Source organism: Armigeres subalbatus, chromosome 3 (genome assembly GCF_024139115.2).
Source record: "Armigeres subalbatus isolate Guangzhou_Male chromosome 3, GZ_Asu_2, whole genome shotgun sequence".
NCBI lineage: Eukaryota > Metazoa > Arthropoda > Insecta > Diptera > Culicidae > Armigeres > Armigeres subalbatus.
The window spans coordinates 1,436,182-1,456,151 of record NC_085141.1 but is presented as its reverse complement, the minus strand read 5'-3'; the positions used below and the strand labels follow the sequence as shown (position 1 = coordinate 1,456,151).

General features: G+C 41.5%; 1 protein-coding gene across 1 annotated transcript in view; it reads left to right on the top strand.

Annotated features, from left to right (window-relative positions):
* The window catches only part of LOC134224938 (delta-1-pyrroline-5-carboxylate synthase), a 37,806-nt gene extending 18,726 nt beyond the window's left edge, over window positions 1-19,080 (top strand). Inside the window, exons 2-5 of the mRNA XM_062704589.1 lie at window positions 16,428-17,669; window positions 17,729-18,212; window positions 18,279-18,557; window positions 18,620-19,080. Of these exons, the coding sequence (XP_062560573.1) occupies window positions 16,428-17,669; window positions 17,729-18,212; window positions 18,279-18,557; window positions 18,620-18,879 (2,265 nt within the window). The 3' untranslated portion in view covers window positions 18,880-19,080. The remainder of the gene's footprint in view (window positions 1-16,427; window positions 17,670-17,728; window positions 18,213-18,278; window positions 18,558-18,619) is intronic.
* Window positions 19,081-19,970: the final 890 nt, after the last annotated feature.

Genomic DNA, 19,970 nt, shown 5'->3' with positions numbered 1-19,970 from the left:
CCCTGCACTTCTTTTTCCATACGTTGGTTTTTTTTAAACAGATCCAACAAAGCACACGGGATCGAACAACGATGCAAAAAGGACATGATCCATTATGTCGTTAATAATTTTCCAATGTCTCTTTTTTATCATTTTATGAGTGCCACTTTGATTGTTATATTTCCCCCATTCCCTGGCAAGACTACCCTGTCCAATAGTAAGTGCTGGTTTTTTTCACGATGATGGTTCATTTGCTCGATGGAATGTGGGCATCTCCGGTCGGTATCTCCTAGTGCCCCTAGTTGCAAGCGGCATTCTTCCCGTGACTTTAATTTATTGGACGCCATTTGTAACCGACACTGTGGGAGCACGAGACGTCCACCCCGATCCGGTCCCGGGCGGAAAAGAATGCATAAATGTATAAAAAATTTAATGACACCAACTTGTTCCTTTTTTTCTCACACCGCCATAAATAGTCAGCAGTCAGTGGCGCTCCAGTAAATTTATTATCGGTAGGTACCTGCGGGTTGAAGGTATCGCACTGTTCGACGTCACGTTCGCTGGGGGTAAGTCCGATGGGTTTCGCAGCCACCAACCAAGTCAGGCTCCACAGATCGTCGGACAAGAACAACATTGTTTAATGAATAAATAATCCGTGGAAGTGGTAGCTAGCTGTGTTTCATTCAAGATCATGCATTATATTTATTAAAATCAGAATAACTTGTATAATGCATCTTGAATTTGAATTTTGAATAAAATTAGATAAATTATCGTTTGTAAGAGATGGCTATGTGAGAATTCAAGCCAGCATAACAGATCTAGCATTTTAAATAATAATCGATTGCTACAAATATCTGATATGTAGCGATTATATATCCGCGATTCATCACTTTATTTACAATAGTAAACATAAACGGACCTGATGATGAACGCATGGAAATGATTCATCTGGCCTGCTTTCAGCGAGATTAATAAATGTTTATGTTTTTGTTTGTATTTCATATAACTTCTGTGCAACGGATGGGGATGGTTCCACAAGCAAAAATACTTATGCGAAATATACGGAACGTACAAAGAATCTCCTTCCAGGAGAAAGTTTGCACAAATTATATAGAAATCAAGCCCACGTTTCCAAGATTGACCCAATGGATGGGAAGAAGTGCCCGCCCTCTATTCGGAAAGTTTGAAAAACATCCTAAAAACTGTCAAACCCCCCAGTCATCCTGCTCTTATTTACTTCATCGTTCGCTCTCATGCTAGCTTTTTGGTTTCAGCATGGATCTGGTCCAACCAATTCGTTGCCCGACGATTAACACCCTTATAATCGGCTGGATTTATTTGTCTTTGATGTGCTGTCGAACGAAACGATGGCAAATACCAACATGTTCGCTCTTTGATGAGTAACTTGCTTCTTTTTGCTCCCAGCATACTATAAAGAGTGTTATCGGAAACGTCTTTATTGAAGTTTGCTCTGCGATAGCAATACCAGTTCTATAGGATTTTTGCTTTTGAAAGTGTTACCTGTTTCCAGGCAAACGGTCATTTAGATTTAATGGCAGAATAAACCTAGTATATTATCAGTTTTAATTGGTGCCATTATCGGTTGTTGTTTAAGGAAGATTTTCCAACCCTCAGACCGTTCGTCGCTTATCGCAGGTAGTTAAAGGCTGTAGGCTACATCTTGTAGCTAACTCATGGTTTATCGATGCAGTGCGCCAAATTTCTATTGCTTTTTGTGTTGTTTGCCAGATAGAAACAGGAAAAATAAAATTTAGGAAAGTTACCAGCAATGATCACACCATAATTAGGCTACCTATTTTTAGCTGACTGATTGGTTTGCTTGAGATATTGAATATCAGGATAGCAACCCACTAGAATCAGGTGGATGTCATCCATATCTCGCACAATGGACTTGTTTTGCAGCCAACATTGCGCGACTGGTCCCCACTGACATTTCTGGATCCCAAATGGGAATCAAATCAGATGTTGGTAAACAACACAAATACAACCATAAATTTTACTTTGAGATGTTGGCTGCAAAAACATGGCGTTATAATTTTGTTATAATTTTCCCTGTCAAAGTTGGAGGAAAGAAAATTTCATGATCGTCATAACATGATTATAACATAATCTGTTATGTTTTTTTCTTACGAAAAACTCAAAGGTGCAGCCCAATCGGGTTGTACGCAAAGGTGACGTAGGACTACGTAGCTATTCGAAATGGATGGTATTTGCCATAATAATTTGTGTCATTTTATTAACATTGAGCAAACTGCTCGGAGGCCAACTGAATCAAGAAGTCGAATAGTTGTTCCCAGTTGGATGGACTTTGAGTCTCTAACCGTGGAATTAACATGACTCATCGGCCGCTGAAGCCACTCAACTGGCTTTCAGTTGGGGACATCACAATCCTTACTTTGCCACGTACGCTTACATCGCGGGAGAAAACCAAACGTTGCAAATACATATATTTGTGTTTGGTTTCACGCCACTTCTGATTCTGCTTATTTCTCTTTAATTTCAGCCATTTTTGAGGATGGTGTCCTACAAAAAGGTCTTTATACAAAAGAAGGTTGATCCGACAATCCGATATGAACTTTCTTCAAAGTGCAAAACTCAATCGTAACTATCAAATTTGATAGCGCGGCGGAGGGAGATGATGCAATTAATTTGAACGGGTGGAATCACTAACAGCAACCAAGCTACCACTCTAAACCCGGTGCCGCCGGAACAATCCATTTTCGCAATTGACTCTTTCTTTCCATTAAATGCTGGTCCTGAGAAGAACCAATTTTCTTTTCCCAATGCGTCTTTCCAATAACTAACTGCATCCAAACGCTTGTCAGCACCTTGCGTTGAAATTGTCCGACCGCCACTTGATGATTTTTCGCTAAACCTCCACCATTTGGAAAATTTTTTAAGCAATGCCACTGCTACCCACGCCTTCGTGCTGCTGTGTCCGCTCCGCTGCATCAAATTTTGTTGAACCGCTCATTCCGCTCTTTCCGCGGAATCCCGATCAAAATGGCTCGCGCGCGCCGGAAAGCAGCTTTCTTGTATTCAATAAATTAAGCCCGTTAGCCCTGCCCCTTTGTGATCTGTATGGGTGTAAATAAAAGTGCACTCATAACGATTAATGAAGGGGCGGGGCTTATGAAATTTCTTCATTAGATATAAGAAAGCTGCTTTTCGACGCGCGCGAGCCATTTTGATCGGGATTCCGCAGCAGACTACGGACCGTTCGTAGAATGACAAACTCTAAGAATCCTATGAAATTTTCTCGCAAGATTCTTAATTTGGTTATAAGATGTTGTTTATCTAAGATGCGTATTGTTGCGAAGAATAACAACAAAAATTTGACTCAAGACGAAGTTTCTTCATATTACCAAACATTATCTTTTGGCATCTGTCTGTCCAAGCGACGTTCGACGATGGGTGGTTGCTGTAGATAGTTTCCGCTGAGGTGGGATCTTCATCGATTTTATACAAAAGCTACCATTTTATACAAATGATGACAATGGAAGAGTAGTAATGGCCGTCGTAGATTAAGGAAGCGGCAGGAAGATTAGTCCGCAGAAGATGGTCGAAGGCCAGTGCATCGACCGAAACGTCCGGACAATCTGGCAAACATTTGTTTTATTTCTCGCTGAAATTCAATCGATCAGCAACCGAAACATTTTATACAAATGAAGGTTGATCCGACTATCCGAAATAAACTTTTTTCAAAGTGCAAAACTCAATCTTCACTAGCGAATTTGATAGCGCGTCGGAGGGAGATGATGCAATAAATTTGAATGGATGGAATCAGTAACAGGAACAAAGCTACCACGCCAAACCCGATGCCACCGAAACAGTCCATTTTCGCAATTAACTCTTTCTTTCCATAAAATTTCCAATAACTAACTGCATCCAAACGCTTGTCGGCACCTTGCGTTGAAACTGTCCGACCGCCACTTGATGATTTTTCGCTAAGCCTCCAAAGTTTGGAATAATATTTCTGCATTGCCACTGCCACCCACGCCTTCTTGCTACTGTGTCCGCTCCGCTGCCACGAATATCGAACCGCTCTTTGTGGAATTTTGATGAAAATGACTCACGTGCGCCGAACAGCAGCTTTCTTGTATGAAATAAATTAAGCCCGTTAGCCCCGCCCCTTTGTGATCTGATATGGGTGTGAATATAATGTGCACTCATAACGATTAATGAAGGGGCGGGGCTAATGGAATTACTTCATTAGATATAAGAAAGCTGCTTTTCCGCGCGCGAGCCGGGGGTTTTTTTTTTAAATTCTTTATTAACGTGATTTTTTAAATTTTAAAGTTCATCAAGGAGTATTTTGATGGGGATTCCGCAGACAATGTCGGAGAATGTTATTTGCCACTGCCTTGCAAGCGGGAAAAAATGCAACTAAAATAAATAAGAGATTTAAAAAAAATAGGTTTTACGTAAAGCAAATCAAAACAAGGCACGTTACATTTTTTAGCGAAACGGAAAACGCATCCTAAGTGAAAAAAATTGTTTTGCACTTTTTTCCCAATTAATTTTGTCAAAAACCCAAAAACCAAATATACAAGAAAGGCAAAGTATTTTTTACGCTAATCACGCCATAATCTAACACATGAGATTCAAAATAATTATTACCAATGGGAAAAAGTACATCTTTGTCGTCATTTTTCAACGAATTATACCTGAAAATCCATCTTCCACTCGAATCTCACGATCTGTTTGTAAAAAACCGTTCTCAAATTGACATTTAAATTTGTATGGCTCAAATTCATCTGGGGGATTTCTAGGTAGTAAACATAGTCACTACATGGAAAGTAATAAGTAGAGCTCTTGTTAATAAACAGAAAAACATATAATTTGTTGGTGGCAATATAGTTGCCACTGCCTTATAAATGGTTAAACCGCTCTTTGCGGAATCCCGATCAAAATGGGTCGCGCGCCGGAAAGCAGCTTTCTTGTATTCAATAAATTAAGCCCGTAAATTTGAATGGATGCAATCACTAACAGAAACCAAGCTTCCACGCCAAACGCCGATGCCACCGAAACAGTCCATTTTCGCAATTAAACCTTTCTGTTCAGAAAATGCTAGTCCTGAGAAGAACCAATTTTCTTTCCCCAATGCGCTTTCCCAATAATATAATAAAAGCATTGCCACTGGCGGCACGGGATCGCAACAGTGATATTTTTATAGTCAACCTTTTCTTAATATAAAATGCTGGTTCGTTGAGGTTGAATGATCTGCAGCAACACACCGAGGATCACAACCAATGCGATGGATTTCCGTTGAAAATGTTACCAGCGCCTCCGTGATGCTGTGTCCGCTCCGCTGCGATCGCTTTGATGCGTCCGCTCTGCGTGAAATCTTGTTCAAACTGAGGATTAGATCCAAACCCGCAAGTGATTGATTTTTGATGTCTGTGGTGGTGGTGATGCATGTACGTGATTGGTTGGTTTACCTATTTTCTAAACTTTTTATCAATTTTTGATAATAAATGGTTAATCAGTATTTTCATATAAATACAGAGAAGCGTTGACTCATCCTTGATCGAATGGTCTAAAAAAATCGAAATCCATCGAGAAACGGCTGAGATATTAAAGTTTAAAGTCTATCATATTTTCGTGACGGTCCCTGATTTTCGCAATCGTAAAGTGTACCCCAATGTAGAAAAGACAGACGTAGTCCTACGTCAAAAATGAATTTCGTCAGGCTTTGTTGAAATCTTGTTATACACAGTTAATTGCCTACATTTCGGCTATTAGTCATCTGGCGCGTGAATTTATAAATGTTGAAAATCAAATTCAGAAAATGATTAACCGATTCAATACGGATGGGTCATATATGACCCAAGACGAAAATCAGCTGTCAAGAATCAGTTTTAAGAGATAGAGCCTTGCTTTCTTCAGTAAAAATGTTCAAAATTAATTGTTCCATCCAGCAAAAATATTGCCCAGGTCAGGTTACGGGCTAGAGCATCCAAACTATCCTTGAGTTTTAATTTTGATGTTCTAAGGAATCAGCACCATTTTTTAACATACTTATACTTGATACTTGATGGGCTACAGCTCTTCGATGAACTTACGCCGAATGGAGTATCCTTCTCCACTGGACTCGATCCTGGGCCAATCGCTTCCAGTCGCCCTGAACATTGAGCGCCCTCGGGTCCTCTTCAACTGCAAAAAGCCATCGTGTACGCGGCCTTCCACGAAGCCTGCGGCCTCTTCCGGGTTCTCTACTAAATATTATCTTCGCTTGACGTTCTTCCGGCATACGAACAACGTGACCAGCCCACCGTAGTCTGCCGTGATGTATAAGCTTAATAATATCCAGCCCTTTATACACCTGGTACAATTCGTGATTCATGCGACGCCACCAGATACCGTTCTCCTGTTTACCGCCGAGTATTTTCCGCAGCACCTTACGCTCAAACACTCCGAAAGCTCTCCGATCAGCCTCCTTTAACTTCCATGTTTCATGGCCGTATAAAGCCACCGGAAGAATCAGAGTAGTATACAGCGCGAGTTTTGTTTTCGTTTGCAGACTACGGGACTTAAGCTGGTTACGAAGTCCGTAATAAGCCCTATTTGCAGCTGCAATACGCCTTTTCACCTCGCGGGTAACATCATTATCGCACGTCACTAATGTTCCAAGATACACAAATTCTTCTACCACTTCAAATTTTTTACTATCCAGCACCATTTCGCTACCACCACCACTAATGAACCCACGTTGATTGCCAGCGACCATGTTTTGATCGTGAGTCCAATCCTCGCTGTCTCCCTCTTAAAAGGCACGAAAGCCTCTCCCACGGCACGGCGATCAATCCCGATAATATCGATATCGTCCGCAAATCCCAGGAGCATATGCGATTTTGTGATAATGGTATCGCTTCTTTGCACACCAGCTCTCCTAATCGCTCCCTCGAGCGCAATATTGAACAGTAGATTCGAGAGTGCATCACCCTGCTTTCATCCAACTAAGGTAACAAATGACGTCGATATTTCATCCCCAACCCTTACACTTGATTTCGATCCGTCCAACGTTATACGAATCAGCCGTATCAGTTTCGCCGGAAAACCATGTTCAAGCATAATTTGCCATAATTCAAACCGTTTCACTGAATCGTACGCCGCCTTGAAATCAATAAACAGATGATGTGTCTGCAAGTTGTACTCCCGGAATTCAAGAATTTATCAAAGGGTAAACATTTGATACGTCGTTGATCAGCCCTCACGAAAACCTGCTTGGTATTCGCCGACGAAGGACTCTTCAAGCGGTCTCAATCTGTTGAACAGAATACAGGACACAATTTTGTACGCCGAATTAAGGAGTGTTATTCCTCGGTAATTGGCGTACATAATATGGTGCAGAACTTCATAAAGCTGCTCATTGCCATGTTTGAGAAGTTCAGCCGGGAGCTGGTCCATCCCGTAGCCTTATTGTTTTTCAGCTCTTTAACAGCTTTTTTAACCTCATCTAGTGTAGGTGACTCCACAGCTTGTCCATCGTCGCTAATATTTATTCTGTTCACCGATGCACCGTCACTTCCTCCATTCAACAAAGTCTCGAAGTGTTGCTTCCACCTGGCAGTTTAATCTGTCAGCAAATTCTCTTGTTGGTCGTTGCGCATGGCGGGAGATGGCGCTGTCTTTCTCCGCACGCCATTGACAGACTCATAAAACCTCCGCATATCGTTCTGCTCCATTTTTTCCTGCGCCTCACTAATAACTTATTCTTCGTACTCTTTTTTCTTCCTGCGGTGGGTTCGTTTTTCGGCTGCTCTTGCTTCCTTGTACCGATCTCTATTCGATCGGTTACCCGACACCAACATCCGGCTTCTGGCAACGTTCTTCTCGTCTGTCACTCTCTGACACTCCACATCGAACCAACCCGTCCTGGATCGCCTCTGTGCAGTGCCTACCACTTCTCGTGCTGTTGTGCTCACCGCTCCATGGATCGACTTCCATAGATCGTTGATGTTGTCGCTAACGTTGATTGCACTCATCCGTTCGTCGAGCTTCTGGCGGTACTCAGCCGATACTCCTTCCGCCGACAATCGCTGGATATTGTAACGCATCGTTCGCTGTGATCTTTCGTTCGATACAGTTGACAACCGTGATCGAATTTTACTGACAACGAGGTAGTGATCAGAGTCAATGTTCGGACCTCTGAATGTCCGCAAATCGATAACATTCGAGAAATGGCGCCAATCCACCAGAACATGGTCTATCTGGTTGCAAGTTTCACCATTTGGGTGTCTCCAAGTGTGCTTTCGGATGTTCTTTCGTGCAAAGTAGGTGCTACTGATGGCCATCCCTCTGGCAGCAGCGAAGTTTACTAGCCGTAGGCCGTTGTCATTGGTAGTGGAGTGAAGGATCTCCCTACCGATTATGGATCGGAAAAAGTCCTCTCTACCGACCTGAGCGTTAGCGTCTTCGATAACAATTTTCACGTCATGCTTTGGGCACTCTCCATAGGCTTTATCAAGACATTCATAAAACGTGTCCTTCACGTCGTCGGATTTATCGTTTGTCGGTGCGTAAACGTTGATTAGGCTGTAATTGAAGAATTTGCCCCGTATCCTCAACACACAGATTCGTTCGCTAATGGGTTTCCACCGCATCACTCGTTTCATCTGCTTGCCCATCACTACGAAACCTTCAGTAAACTTCAGGCTTACCTTACTGGGGTCGCGTTACCTACATTCAGTAAGCTACCTTACCGGGGTCGCGTTACTTACATCGCGCTGATGGGGCTGCCACCTTAGGTATAGCTGACGCGATATAGCATTTCGTTAATCAGCCGCTGGGTACCAGGCAGACGCTGTTTGAGCCGCACCTCCTGGTGAACAGACGCTCGAGGCGTACCTTCTTACTCTAGCTGATGTCAGAAGGACAACAGTGCCCAGGCTGCACTACCAGCTAAGTACACAACCCTTAGCTGGCGGTCTTTTGTCATCGGACGACCCGTGGAAGCGTGAGATAGGGACTTGTGGGGACCAGAGCTCTGTTGGGCGCTCCTTCCTTGATGTCAACCCACCATTTTGCAGCCCATTGGCATTTTTTAACATATTCTAATTAAGTAATTGAAATGGAAATGCTTCATGATGATATCCGGCGCCTGTCTAGCGATATAACAGATCTTTTCCAATATCTACGATACTCCAAACAGTTATTGAATTCAGATCTTAATATTCAAATCGATCTACAAAAGATCTACGATGTTCCCACTATTTTTATGAGTTGGAACAGCTCCACGGTACGCTATTACACTATTACAGACACACCACATAATTCGATCGACATCTACGACACTCCAATTTATCCTTGAGTACAGATCTTAAAATTCAAATCGATCAACATGAAGATCTTCGATGTTCCCACTAGTTTTATAAGGTGGAATAGCTCCACGATACTTCGCAACACCATTTCAAACACACCACAGAATTCGTTCGACATCTACCGCACTCCCAACTATCCTTGAGTACAGATCTGAATATTCAAATCGATCAACATAAAGATCTTTGATGCCCCCACTAGTTTTATGAGTTGGAATAGCTTCACGATACCTCGCAACACCATTTCGGACAGACCCAGGGCCGGATGTAGGGGGGGTCCAGGTGGGTCGTTGCCCCAGGCCCCAATAAATCTTATGTACCAAAACAAACTTTTTTTTGTACATTTTGGGGCCCCCACAAACAGTCGACCCCGGGGCCCCCTTCTGGCTAAATCCGGCCCTGGACACACCACAGAATTCGTACGACATCTACGGCACTCTCAACTATACTTGAGAACAGATCTTAATATTCAAATCGATCAACATGAAGATCTTCGATGACCCCACTCGTTTTATAAGTTGGAATAGCTCCAGAGTTTCTCACTACACCATTACAGACACACTGGAGAATTCGTTCGACATCTACGATAATCCAAACTCTCCTTGAGCTCAGATGTTAATATTCAAATCGATCAATATGAATATCTTCGATGTCCCCACTAGTTTTATGAGTTGGAATAGCTCCAGGGTTCCTCATTACACCATTATAGACGCACCACAGAATTCATTCTACCCTTGTCTGTCTTGTCCTAGAGTACAGATCTGAATATTCAAAATGATCGACATGGAGATTATCGATGAATAAACTATTTTTATGAGTTGGAATAGCGCGGAATTTCGTTACACCATTATAGACACATCACAGAATTCATTCGACATCTACGACACTTCAAACTGTCTTTGAGCTCAGATCCTAATATTCAAATCGATCAACAAGAAGATCTTTGGGGTGTCCACTATTTCTATGAGTTGAAATAGCTCCACGGGACTTCGTTACACTATTATAGACACATTATAGAATTATAGAACATGTACGACAATCCAAACTGTCCATGTGTTCAATATTCAAATCGATCAACAAGAAGATGTACGATGGTCTAGCATGAATTTACCGCCAAAAAATTGTATGGTGAAGGGCATCTAGGGAAGAGACATATAGTACGTCATGTAGAACTATTACCATTTTTAACACCCCTCTCTCCTTTGTCACTTTTGTCTTGTAATGAACCCAGTAAGGATGTGACGTACTTTGTGAATGGTCACCTTACACAAATTTTATCAACAATGAGAGCATTTCTCGAAAAAAAAAACATTGACCTGTTACCAGTCTACTAAATAATTTTTCGATGAAGAAGATTATTATTGAGAAACTTAACTATTGATTCCTTTTGGTACACTGCTTTCAAAAAGTTTACTCCTAGTGTGCTGCATGTTTGGAGCAGTGCACCAGAGCATATCATGTCGATTCAACAGTTTTACTAAAGCGCCTTCTGTTGACGATCTCGCAGAATCACATCAAATGGTTGTAGAAGAACTAAGGGATAGATTTTTCTTAGCAACATATTTTAGCTATTACATTTAATTCATTTTGGGATAATTATGGTGAAAAGCGTTTGGAATGAAATTTTGTGATATTATTCATACGTAAATTACTTTACTCTTACATATAATGTTAGTCTTAGTAAAATCCACTTTAGTGCAATACTGAAACCAATTATATTGTCGTCTCATGATACCCCTTGGTGGTTTTAATACTTATAGAAATGGTAAACATATCGTATAATATGTATAGTATGTATGAAGCAAGTAAGGGGCCGTACACATATTACGTAAGCACATATGCGGGGAGGGGGGGGGACTGTAAATATCTTACGCTCCATATAAATAAAAATTCATTTGTATGGAAAAAATCTTACATGGGGGGAGGAGGGGTTGAAAACCCCAGAAAAAATGCTTACGTAATAAGTGTACGACCCCTAAGTAAGAGAGTACCAACGCTTTCGGATGCAACTTACTATAATTCTGATCGATTACGAAGTAGCAATAATTCACATGTACAGCCGGTCATCAAGGGACGCTGTGATCCCCGTAGACCAAGACCAAAAATGTGGATGCGATGTATGTGATCATAATACTGTGTACGTAATGATGTCCTTTGGAGCAATTCCAACTAACAAGCAAGTTTGGGAACCTATGCGTCACTCTGTTATAGAATTCTGAAGTTTTGAGAATACTGTGATTTTTATATAATGGTAAAATGATGTTCCATGATGGTTCTCCAACTAACAAACAAGCCTCAGAATCTATGATTCACTCTGTTGGTCTTCTCCAATATCTGAACTCATTTATGGTACCGTCAACTGGGGGGAAGATGATCATTGAGGTGGAGATGATCATTTGATGTGTCAGTCAAAAGTGCCAATTTTTTTATGAAACGGTAGTCAACAATATTCTCCGTTCAAGTAATGTTACCGCTAGGTAGAAATCCGAGTTTTTCGATTATAATCATGAAAATGTATTTTGTGGAAGAAAGAGAGAGATAGTCATAAATGATGCTATTTTCGTTTCAAATATTGACTTCTTAGACTTCTTTACGTAGTAAATTCAACTTTCATACAGATAACCTAGTGTATTTTGACTTCTAGGTCATAATGGTTTTGGTAGAGCTGTCTTGATCAACTTCACCCCAAACCAGATTATTCAAAAAATGTGTGATAATTTAATTTATTTTAATATATGCGAACGCATTCCAGAAAAGTAAAGTTGTTGATTATTGCAACATATAGCAGTACATGTTTTGAAAATATTTGTTTCGATTTAAAATATAAACACACATTGTTATTGCATGTTTTGTCTTAAAAATGATCATCTTCCCCCCAGTTGACGGTACCGTAGATATTCTGGGAATTTATTATTTGTATATACTGGTGTAATGATAATGATGTTCCATGGGGTTTCTACAACTGACACATACGCTCAGGATCCTATGAATCACTCTGTTGGCCTCGTAGACCTCCAATATCTGAACTCAAAAATCGTTTGGAGTACCGTAGATATTCTGGGAATGTTGAAATTTTCATATACTGGTGTAATGATGTCTCATGGGGTTTTTACAACTAACATATAAGCTGAGTAGCGTTTGAAACACTCTGTTGGTCTTGTAGACCCCCAGGATCTGAATTCAAAAATGATTTGGAGTACCGTAGATATTCTGTGAGTATTGTATTTGGTATATACTGGTGTAATTATGATTCATGGGGCTTCTCCAACTAACACATAGGCTCGGAAATCAATGAATCACTCTGTTGGTCTTAAAGACCTCCAATATCTGAACTCAAGAATGGTTTGGATTACCGCAGGAACTCTGGGAATGTTGTGATTTGCATATACTGGAGGAATGATGTCCCATGAGGTGGCTCCAACTAACATACAAGCTCAGGACCCTCAGAATCACTCTGTTGGTGTTGTCACTCTGTTGTCAATATCTGAACTCAAGAATGGTTTGGAGTACCGTAGCTATTCTGGGATTGTAGATTTTTTTATATATTGACTTAATCATGTCCCATGGGGTTTCTACAACCACTCTGTTGGTCTTGTAGGCCTCCAAGATCTGAACTCAAGAATTGTTTGGAGTACCGTTGATGTTCTGGTATCACTGCAATTTGATAAAAATAGTTTAATTATGTCTCAAGTAGCATTACCAACTTCAAATTAGGATTGGGGCCCCGAAAAACGCTTTGTTGTTTATGTAGATCATCAAGATCTGAACTCAAGGAAGGTTTGGAAGCCCTAGAAGAACTCAAAAAAAAAATTTCGCCCATATTTCTACTGTTTCATGGTTTGCATACGTTTTTGAAGCAGAATGTCCAAAATTTATGTTGAAATACAACGGAAAAAAATCGGTTAAAGGCAAGAAACCTATAATGTCTGTTCGGAGTCACTGCACCTAATACGTACATAATTCTACGTCAATTTTGCGGTCGTGTCTCTGATACAACCTTCTACTTTTTTTTCTGTCATTTATCAAATTTTCTCGAAAGTAGATTAGTGTTTGTGAGAACTTTTTGTTTTTATTCATTCGGTCAAGGGTTCGGTTTTTCGGGGCCTTCTTATTTTCTCATAATCTCCAATTAACCTACTTTGATCTCACTTCTTTGTAACAGCCTCCAGCTTTACACAGCATATTTTTTAAGGATTGGCTCATATTCAATATCATATTACCAAACTTCTCGTTTCCATGAATGGCTGCTGCTTATGAATAGTTCAATGTTTCTCATTTTTCATGTGCCTATCATATTTTTTTTACCTGCTTCATCCTTTTGTCTATTCGGTCATCGAAACCGCCCACGCCGGAAGAAGTTTATTCATTAATGCCCGCTTGCTCCACACGCCGTTCTATCACGTAGAGAACGTGGGGAGCTACGCCAGTTGCGGCAGAAGAGATACTTTCCCACTCTGACTGCCCCCACGATGGAATATAAAAGTGGGCTGCAGTCCATGCATCAGAGAAAAGCAACCGAACGGATTGGATGACAGAGCAAACTTTGTTATTAAATTGTAGCATCGATCATGGAAATTGAATAGGTTTCCACCATGCAAATGCTTTCATCCACTGCTCTTGAGCATGCTTATGTTGGGTTGTCCGTTCCGGCACAACAACGGGGTGTAGTAGCTTTGCACTCGAATCTGCACGCTTCTCCGGAGTTGTTTGTTTGACAATTGGATCGCGATAAGGACGTTCATCATCGACAAAACAAATTTCTGCCTGCAGTCCCCGGCAGTCAAAGTAGGCACGTGCAACATAACAGCAGTGAGCAGTCAGTATAGCAACAACGGTAACGAACGTGAGAATCGGTGTGGTCCCATCATCGTCGTCGGTTGCTCGCATCTGTGTTACCTACCTATGCTGAACCTTGTCAAACGGGCTGTGGAGTTTTTCCATTCATGTCTTATTTATGCAACTCGTTTCAATCAATTCGTAAGCATTTACTGACTGCCATTACATCCATGTTGTACCACTGCAGTTTAATACACCTGGCATTTGTCTGTTCGTTCCTGCCAGTTAGTTTAGCAGTTCAACTGTCGGGAATGTGTGATTTATAGAACTTTTACAGGCGATGTGGTCGTTATTGTGGATTTCATTAGCAACGAACTATTTCCGGTAAATTGTAGAGTTTTTTGCTTGGATTACTTTGATCACAATGAACTGAACTTTTGTCATAAAAAATAATTCTTTTTGGAAAAAGTATGTACCTACTTGGACCCAAATTTAAAGGAACGTATGATGAATAGTTTTCAAAAAAAAGATAGAGAGATATTTACCAAAAACTATTATTGAATTTACAAAACCAATAAGGAAATTTTCTTCAAAAAGCCATTTAAAATTTAGGTTATTTTTTTGTGAACAAAAAATTTCTAGGAATCTATGGAAATTTGACAGTGATAATTGTATGCAAAAAGGGTAATTGGGCTTAGAAACCTCGCAGTTAATAACTGTATATGTGCTAAATGAGCACTGTGAGGAAGGACGGAATGTCAACAAAAAAAGACAGTTAAAGAGAAATAAAACATAAAACTAGTACAGAAACGTTCAGGTAATTGAGTAACAATTTCAAGATTCATTTCAAAACAAACAAAAATATCAGATAGGTACAATCAGCTTGCAAGACGGAAGTGTATTTATGAGGTTACTGAGCTCCTGAAAATTATAATCTTAACGTAAGCAAAAACAAAAAGTCGAAAGCACATTCTAAAAATTCCACCGCGCCAGCTGGCAGATAACGTACCGTTGATTATTAATTTTCCTCTAGAGCTAAACAATTGGGAATGATGACGTTAGGGTTTGCTCTTTTGCTTCACGTTTCATCGGCCAAATAAGAATTTATTCGCTTCTCCATATCATCACGCGAGCAAGTAGTGAACATCACATGATAAGGGCATTCCATGCTCCGGCCATGGGAAAAATACAACCAGCTGATGACATCCAAAACAAATGACCGGATCAGGGTGGATTTCACGAGTTCTTTTTTTTGCGCCATAACACTGTCTCCGAGAGCAGTAACTCTATTACGGGAACGAGACGCATCGATAAGGCCATCTATGTACGGTGTCATGACAGTTTACGGTTCACCATGATCCCGCTTTAGTATGCGTTGGACGTTGTTAGGCTTAGTCGGAAAGCCTCGAGGAGGATAGTCATTCAATCTGACTAGCAGTGGAGTAATAAACGAAGCATATGTATGCCATTTCGAGTGGCACCAACATGCTATTTTGATCCGAATTCTTCGGGATTCAACCGCTGTGCGGCGGATCGTGCAAGAGCCTTGTTCTGTCGAGTATGGGTCGAGAAAAGAAGGAATGCTTTTTTTTCCTCGGCAAGGATTCCGGTCGGCCGAAGAGTAATTAATCAAATTACGACCTATCATTGAACACGAAGCATCCTATCAATTGTGATGCAGTGTAATAATGAAAGGCCTTGTGCGTCTATTCACTCTCTAGAACAATACGTTGAATGCTTTCTGCAAGGGGTACATGGGATGATATGGAGTAATAAAGATTAATGACTCATTAATTAATAATGAAATAGTAAATCTATATTTAGTTTGATTCCCTTACGTACTTCCTACTTGTCGTCGCTAAATGTCATTTCTGATAGACAAAACCAATATCGAAATAATCGTCACTTCGACGTTTGGCTTCTCCATATTTTAATGGGATTTGTGCTGTGGGTTCGATTCGGATGTTTTATGCACTCGAGAAAAGTATTTTGCTAGTCCATCAAATGTTTAAATATCATACCCATTGCCCAAAGCAAAGTGAAGTATTCAGTATTACCATTCCATTTTCAGAATCACAAATTAAAATAGCGCAAGTCAAACAATTCTCACTGCTCAGAAAATATTATCATCATTATGCAATAATTTGAATCTGGTAAATTTAATCAGGACCAAGTGATTTTTCCGTTTGTTGGAGTATTTCTCATGCGGAAAACAATGGAAATGTTTGAAACGATTCATATTATGATCAAAGATCACGATTTTGCCTTTGCTTACTCCATGGGATACTTGAATACCTGAATAATTGACATTCATTTTCCCTCTTCCTTCAGGCAACTGGACGATCATCGCGTCTGTCCGCAAATCGCACGCTACATTCCATCCACGATCGCGAGCGCGCCACGATCTCCGAGCGTAGTCAGCTGAAGTACGCTCGCCGAATGGTGGTCAAGCTGGGCAGTGCGGTTATCACCCGTGAGGACGAACACGGGCTGGCGCTGGGACGACTGGCATCGATCGTCGAACAGGTGGCGGAGTACCACGTCGAGGGTCGGGAATGCATCATGGTGACCAGCGGTGCAGTTGCTTTCGGAAAGCAGAAACTGACCCAGGAGTTGCTGATGAGTATGTCCATGAGAGAAACTCTTTCGCCGACTGATCACACCCGACAGGACGCTGGAACGCTGTTGGAGCCACGTGCCGCGGCAGCCGTTGGTCAGTCGGGTTTGATGTCACTGTATGATGCTATGTTTGCGCAGTACGGCATCAAAACTGCTCAGGTCTTGGTGACGGAACCTGACTTCTATAACGAAGAAACCCGGAAAAATCTGTTCAGCACCTTGTCCGAATTGATCAGCTTGAACATTGTGCCCATCATCAACACAAACGATGCCGTTATGCCACCGATGTTCATCGTAGATCAAGAAGTCTCCGCAACTGGTAAGAAGAAGGGAATCAAAATTCGAGATAACGACAGTCTTTCAGCCCTACTGGCCGCTGAAATCCATGCCGATCTGTTGATTCTCATGTCGGATGTCGACGGCATCTACAACAAACCACCTTGGGAAGATGGTGCTCGTCTGATGCATACGTACACGCAAGCTGATAAGGATCTCATCAAGTTTGGTCAAAAGTCCAAGGTAGGAACGGGTGGAATGGATTCCAAAGTCAACGCCGCGACCTGGGCTTTGGATCGTGGAGTGAGCGTCGTCATTTGCAACGGTACACAGGAGAAGGCCATCAAACATATTCTCACGGGCAGAAAGGTCGGAACGTTCTTTACGGATTACTCTGCGGAGAAAGCGACGCCCGTGGATGCGATGGCTGAAGACGCTCGTCTTGGAAGCAGAATTATGCAGAATCTCTCAGCAGCCGATCGGGCATTATGTGTGAACACCTTGGCCGATTTGTTGATTTCTCGGCAGTCGTACATTTTGGAGGCGAACGCAAAGGACTTGGATGAGGCGAAAAAGACAGGTCTCGATAAGCCGCTGCTTTCACGATTATCTTTGACTCCGGCCAAGCTTGAGAGCTTGGCGATAGGTTTGAAACAAATCGCTGATGACAGTCATAAGGTAAGAAGTTTCATCATGCTTATCTTTCTTTTCTTACCAATTTACATAAAATTTCACAGAATGTAGGACGTGTTCTTAGGCGGACAAAACTAGCGGACGGTTTGGAACTGAAACAGATAACAGTTCCAATTGGAGTACTTTTGGTCATTTTTGAATCCCGTCCAGATTCTCTGCCACAAGTGGCGGCCCTCGCCATGGCCTCCGGTAATGGTCTGCTGCTCAAGGGTGGAAAGGAGGCAGCGTACAGCAACAAAGCTTTGATGGAGCTGGTGAAGGAAGCTCTGGGAACGGTGGGCGCTAAAAATGCCATTTCTCTGGTGTCGACACGCGAAGAGATCAGCGATCTGCTTTCCATGGAGAAGCATATCGATCTGATCATTCCCCGAGGTTCGAGCGAATTGGTTAGAAGCATTCAGGAAAAGTCTCAACATATCCCAGTCATGGGGCATGCCGAAGGAATCTGTCACGTGTTCGTTGATAAGGATGCAAGTCCAGAGAAGGCGCTGAAGATCATTCGTGATTCCAAATGTGATTACCCAGCAGGTAAGTGCGCCTTCTTTAGATCTTTTAAAAGTTTGAATTTGATTTCAACTTACATTTTGCCAACAGCTTGCAATGCAATGGAAACCTTGTTGATTCACGAGGATTTACTTGCTGGCAACTTCTTTACGGACGTTTGCAACATGCTGAAACGGGAGGGAGTGAAGATCAACTCTGGTCCGAAATTGAACCAGCTTCTGACGTTCGGGCCACCGCAAGCGAAATCGCTGAAACACGAGTACGGTGCTCTTGAATGTAGTATCGAAGTGGTGAAAGATCTGGAGGAAGCAATTGATCATGTTCATACTTACGGAAGTGGCCACACTGATGTCATTGTGACTGAAAATGGTATGTAGTTGAATTTGAATATCCCGTTTCCAAGGCTTCTCACGTAATTTTCCTGTTTCCAGATTCCGCTGCTCGTTACTTCCAAAACCACGTGGACAGTGCGTGTGTTTTCCACAATGCGAGCAGTCGCTTTGCCGATGGTTTCCGGTTTGGCCTGGGCGCTGAAGTTGGTATCTCGACGGCTCGAATTCATGCTCGAGGACCCGTTGGAGTGGAGGGGCTTCTAACTACTAAGTGGGTTTTGGACGGAACGGACCACGCCGCTGCCGACTTTAGCGATGGCTCTCGCAAATGGATCCATGAGTCGCTGCCGATCAACTGACTCAAACGTATATTTAAAGCACTTCTTAATAAGCTTAAGTACCTGTAGGATTGATAAGCTGCCCATTTGATACAATTAGTAGGATGCCTTCATTTTTATAACGTAATTGACAGTGAGTTTTCCTGCATATGTATATTATTTTCATGTGAGAGAAAAGACTCAATAAAAGTGGCTTAATGATGGAGCAAAATTGTAATTCAATGCGGGCGATGTAATTATTGGGTACATCCACCCAAGTCCATGAGTCGTGTCCGTCTAACGTGTAAATTGAATTAATGATCAACTGTAAACAAGCGAGAGGCGGAATAATTAATCTTCCGTATAATTAATGATGGCGGGTTATTTATATGTTATCCAGTTTTTGGACAGAGCTTACTGTATGCTGACACGAACTTTCACATTCACTGGACAAATCTAGTCGGCATTTGTTGTTGCAGCCAGGCTTGCAGCTGAAAAACGTTTTGCAGCCTGCAGCGATATAATGGGAATGACGTTTGAATGGGTCATGGTTTAACGAGAATTTTAATTGATTCGCATCAATTCTTAATTGTTTCTGTACCGACCATTGCATAACCTGATTGATGCGAGAGGGGTAGCAAGCTTTGTTCGAGCTGTGAAATGGCACGAAAGAGAGTAATTACGATTTGAGGTCATCGTATACAGGCTTCACTGGTCGTTTGATCAGGATATTCATTCACATCAACGTTGAATGTCGGAAACGGCAGTAAGGGTATACGGTATTCATGTAGGTTATGTTTGAGATAATTCGTTGAATGTTTCTTGTATATGTAATAGGCATAATAATCTTTCCATAAGAATGCAGTAAACTAGATGGTAATTCGCCTACTTTGATCATTTTTGACTTTTTCAAAATTTGTAGTTTCACCACAGTAAACCGTTAGTTCAATACAACCGAAGATTCAAAAGTCAATACGAATTATTCAGTTAGTTTCATGTGCATTTTTTCTCCCGGTGTCCGAAATTTAAATCATGATGTCCGAAATATGAATCCAATGCCAGCTACTGTCCGAAATTTGAATTAAACAGAAGCCGGACGTTTTCATGAATTGCCAATATTCCTGGCTACAATG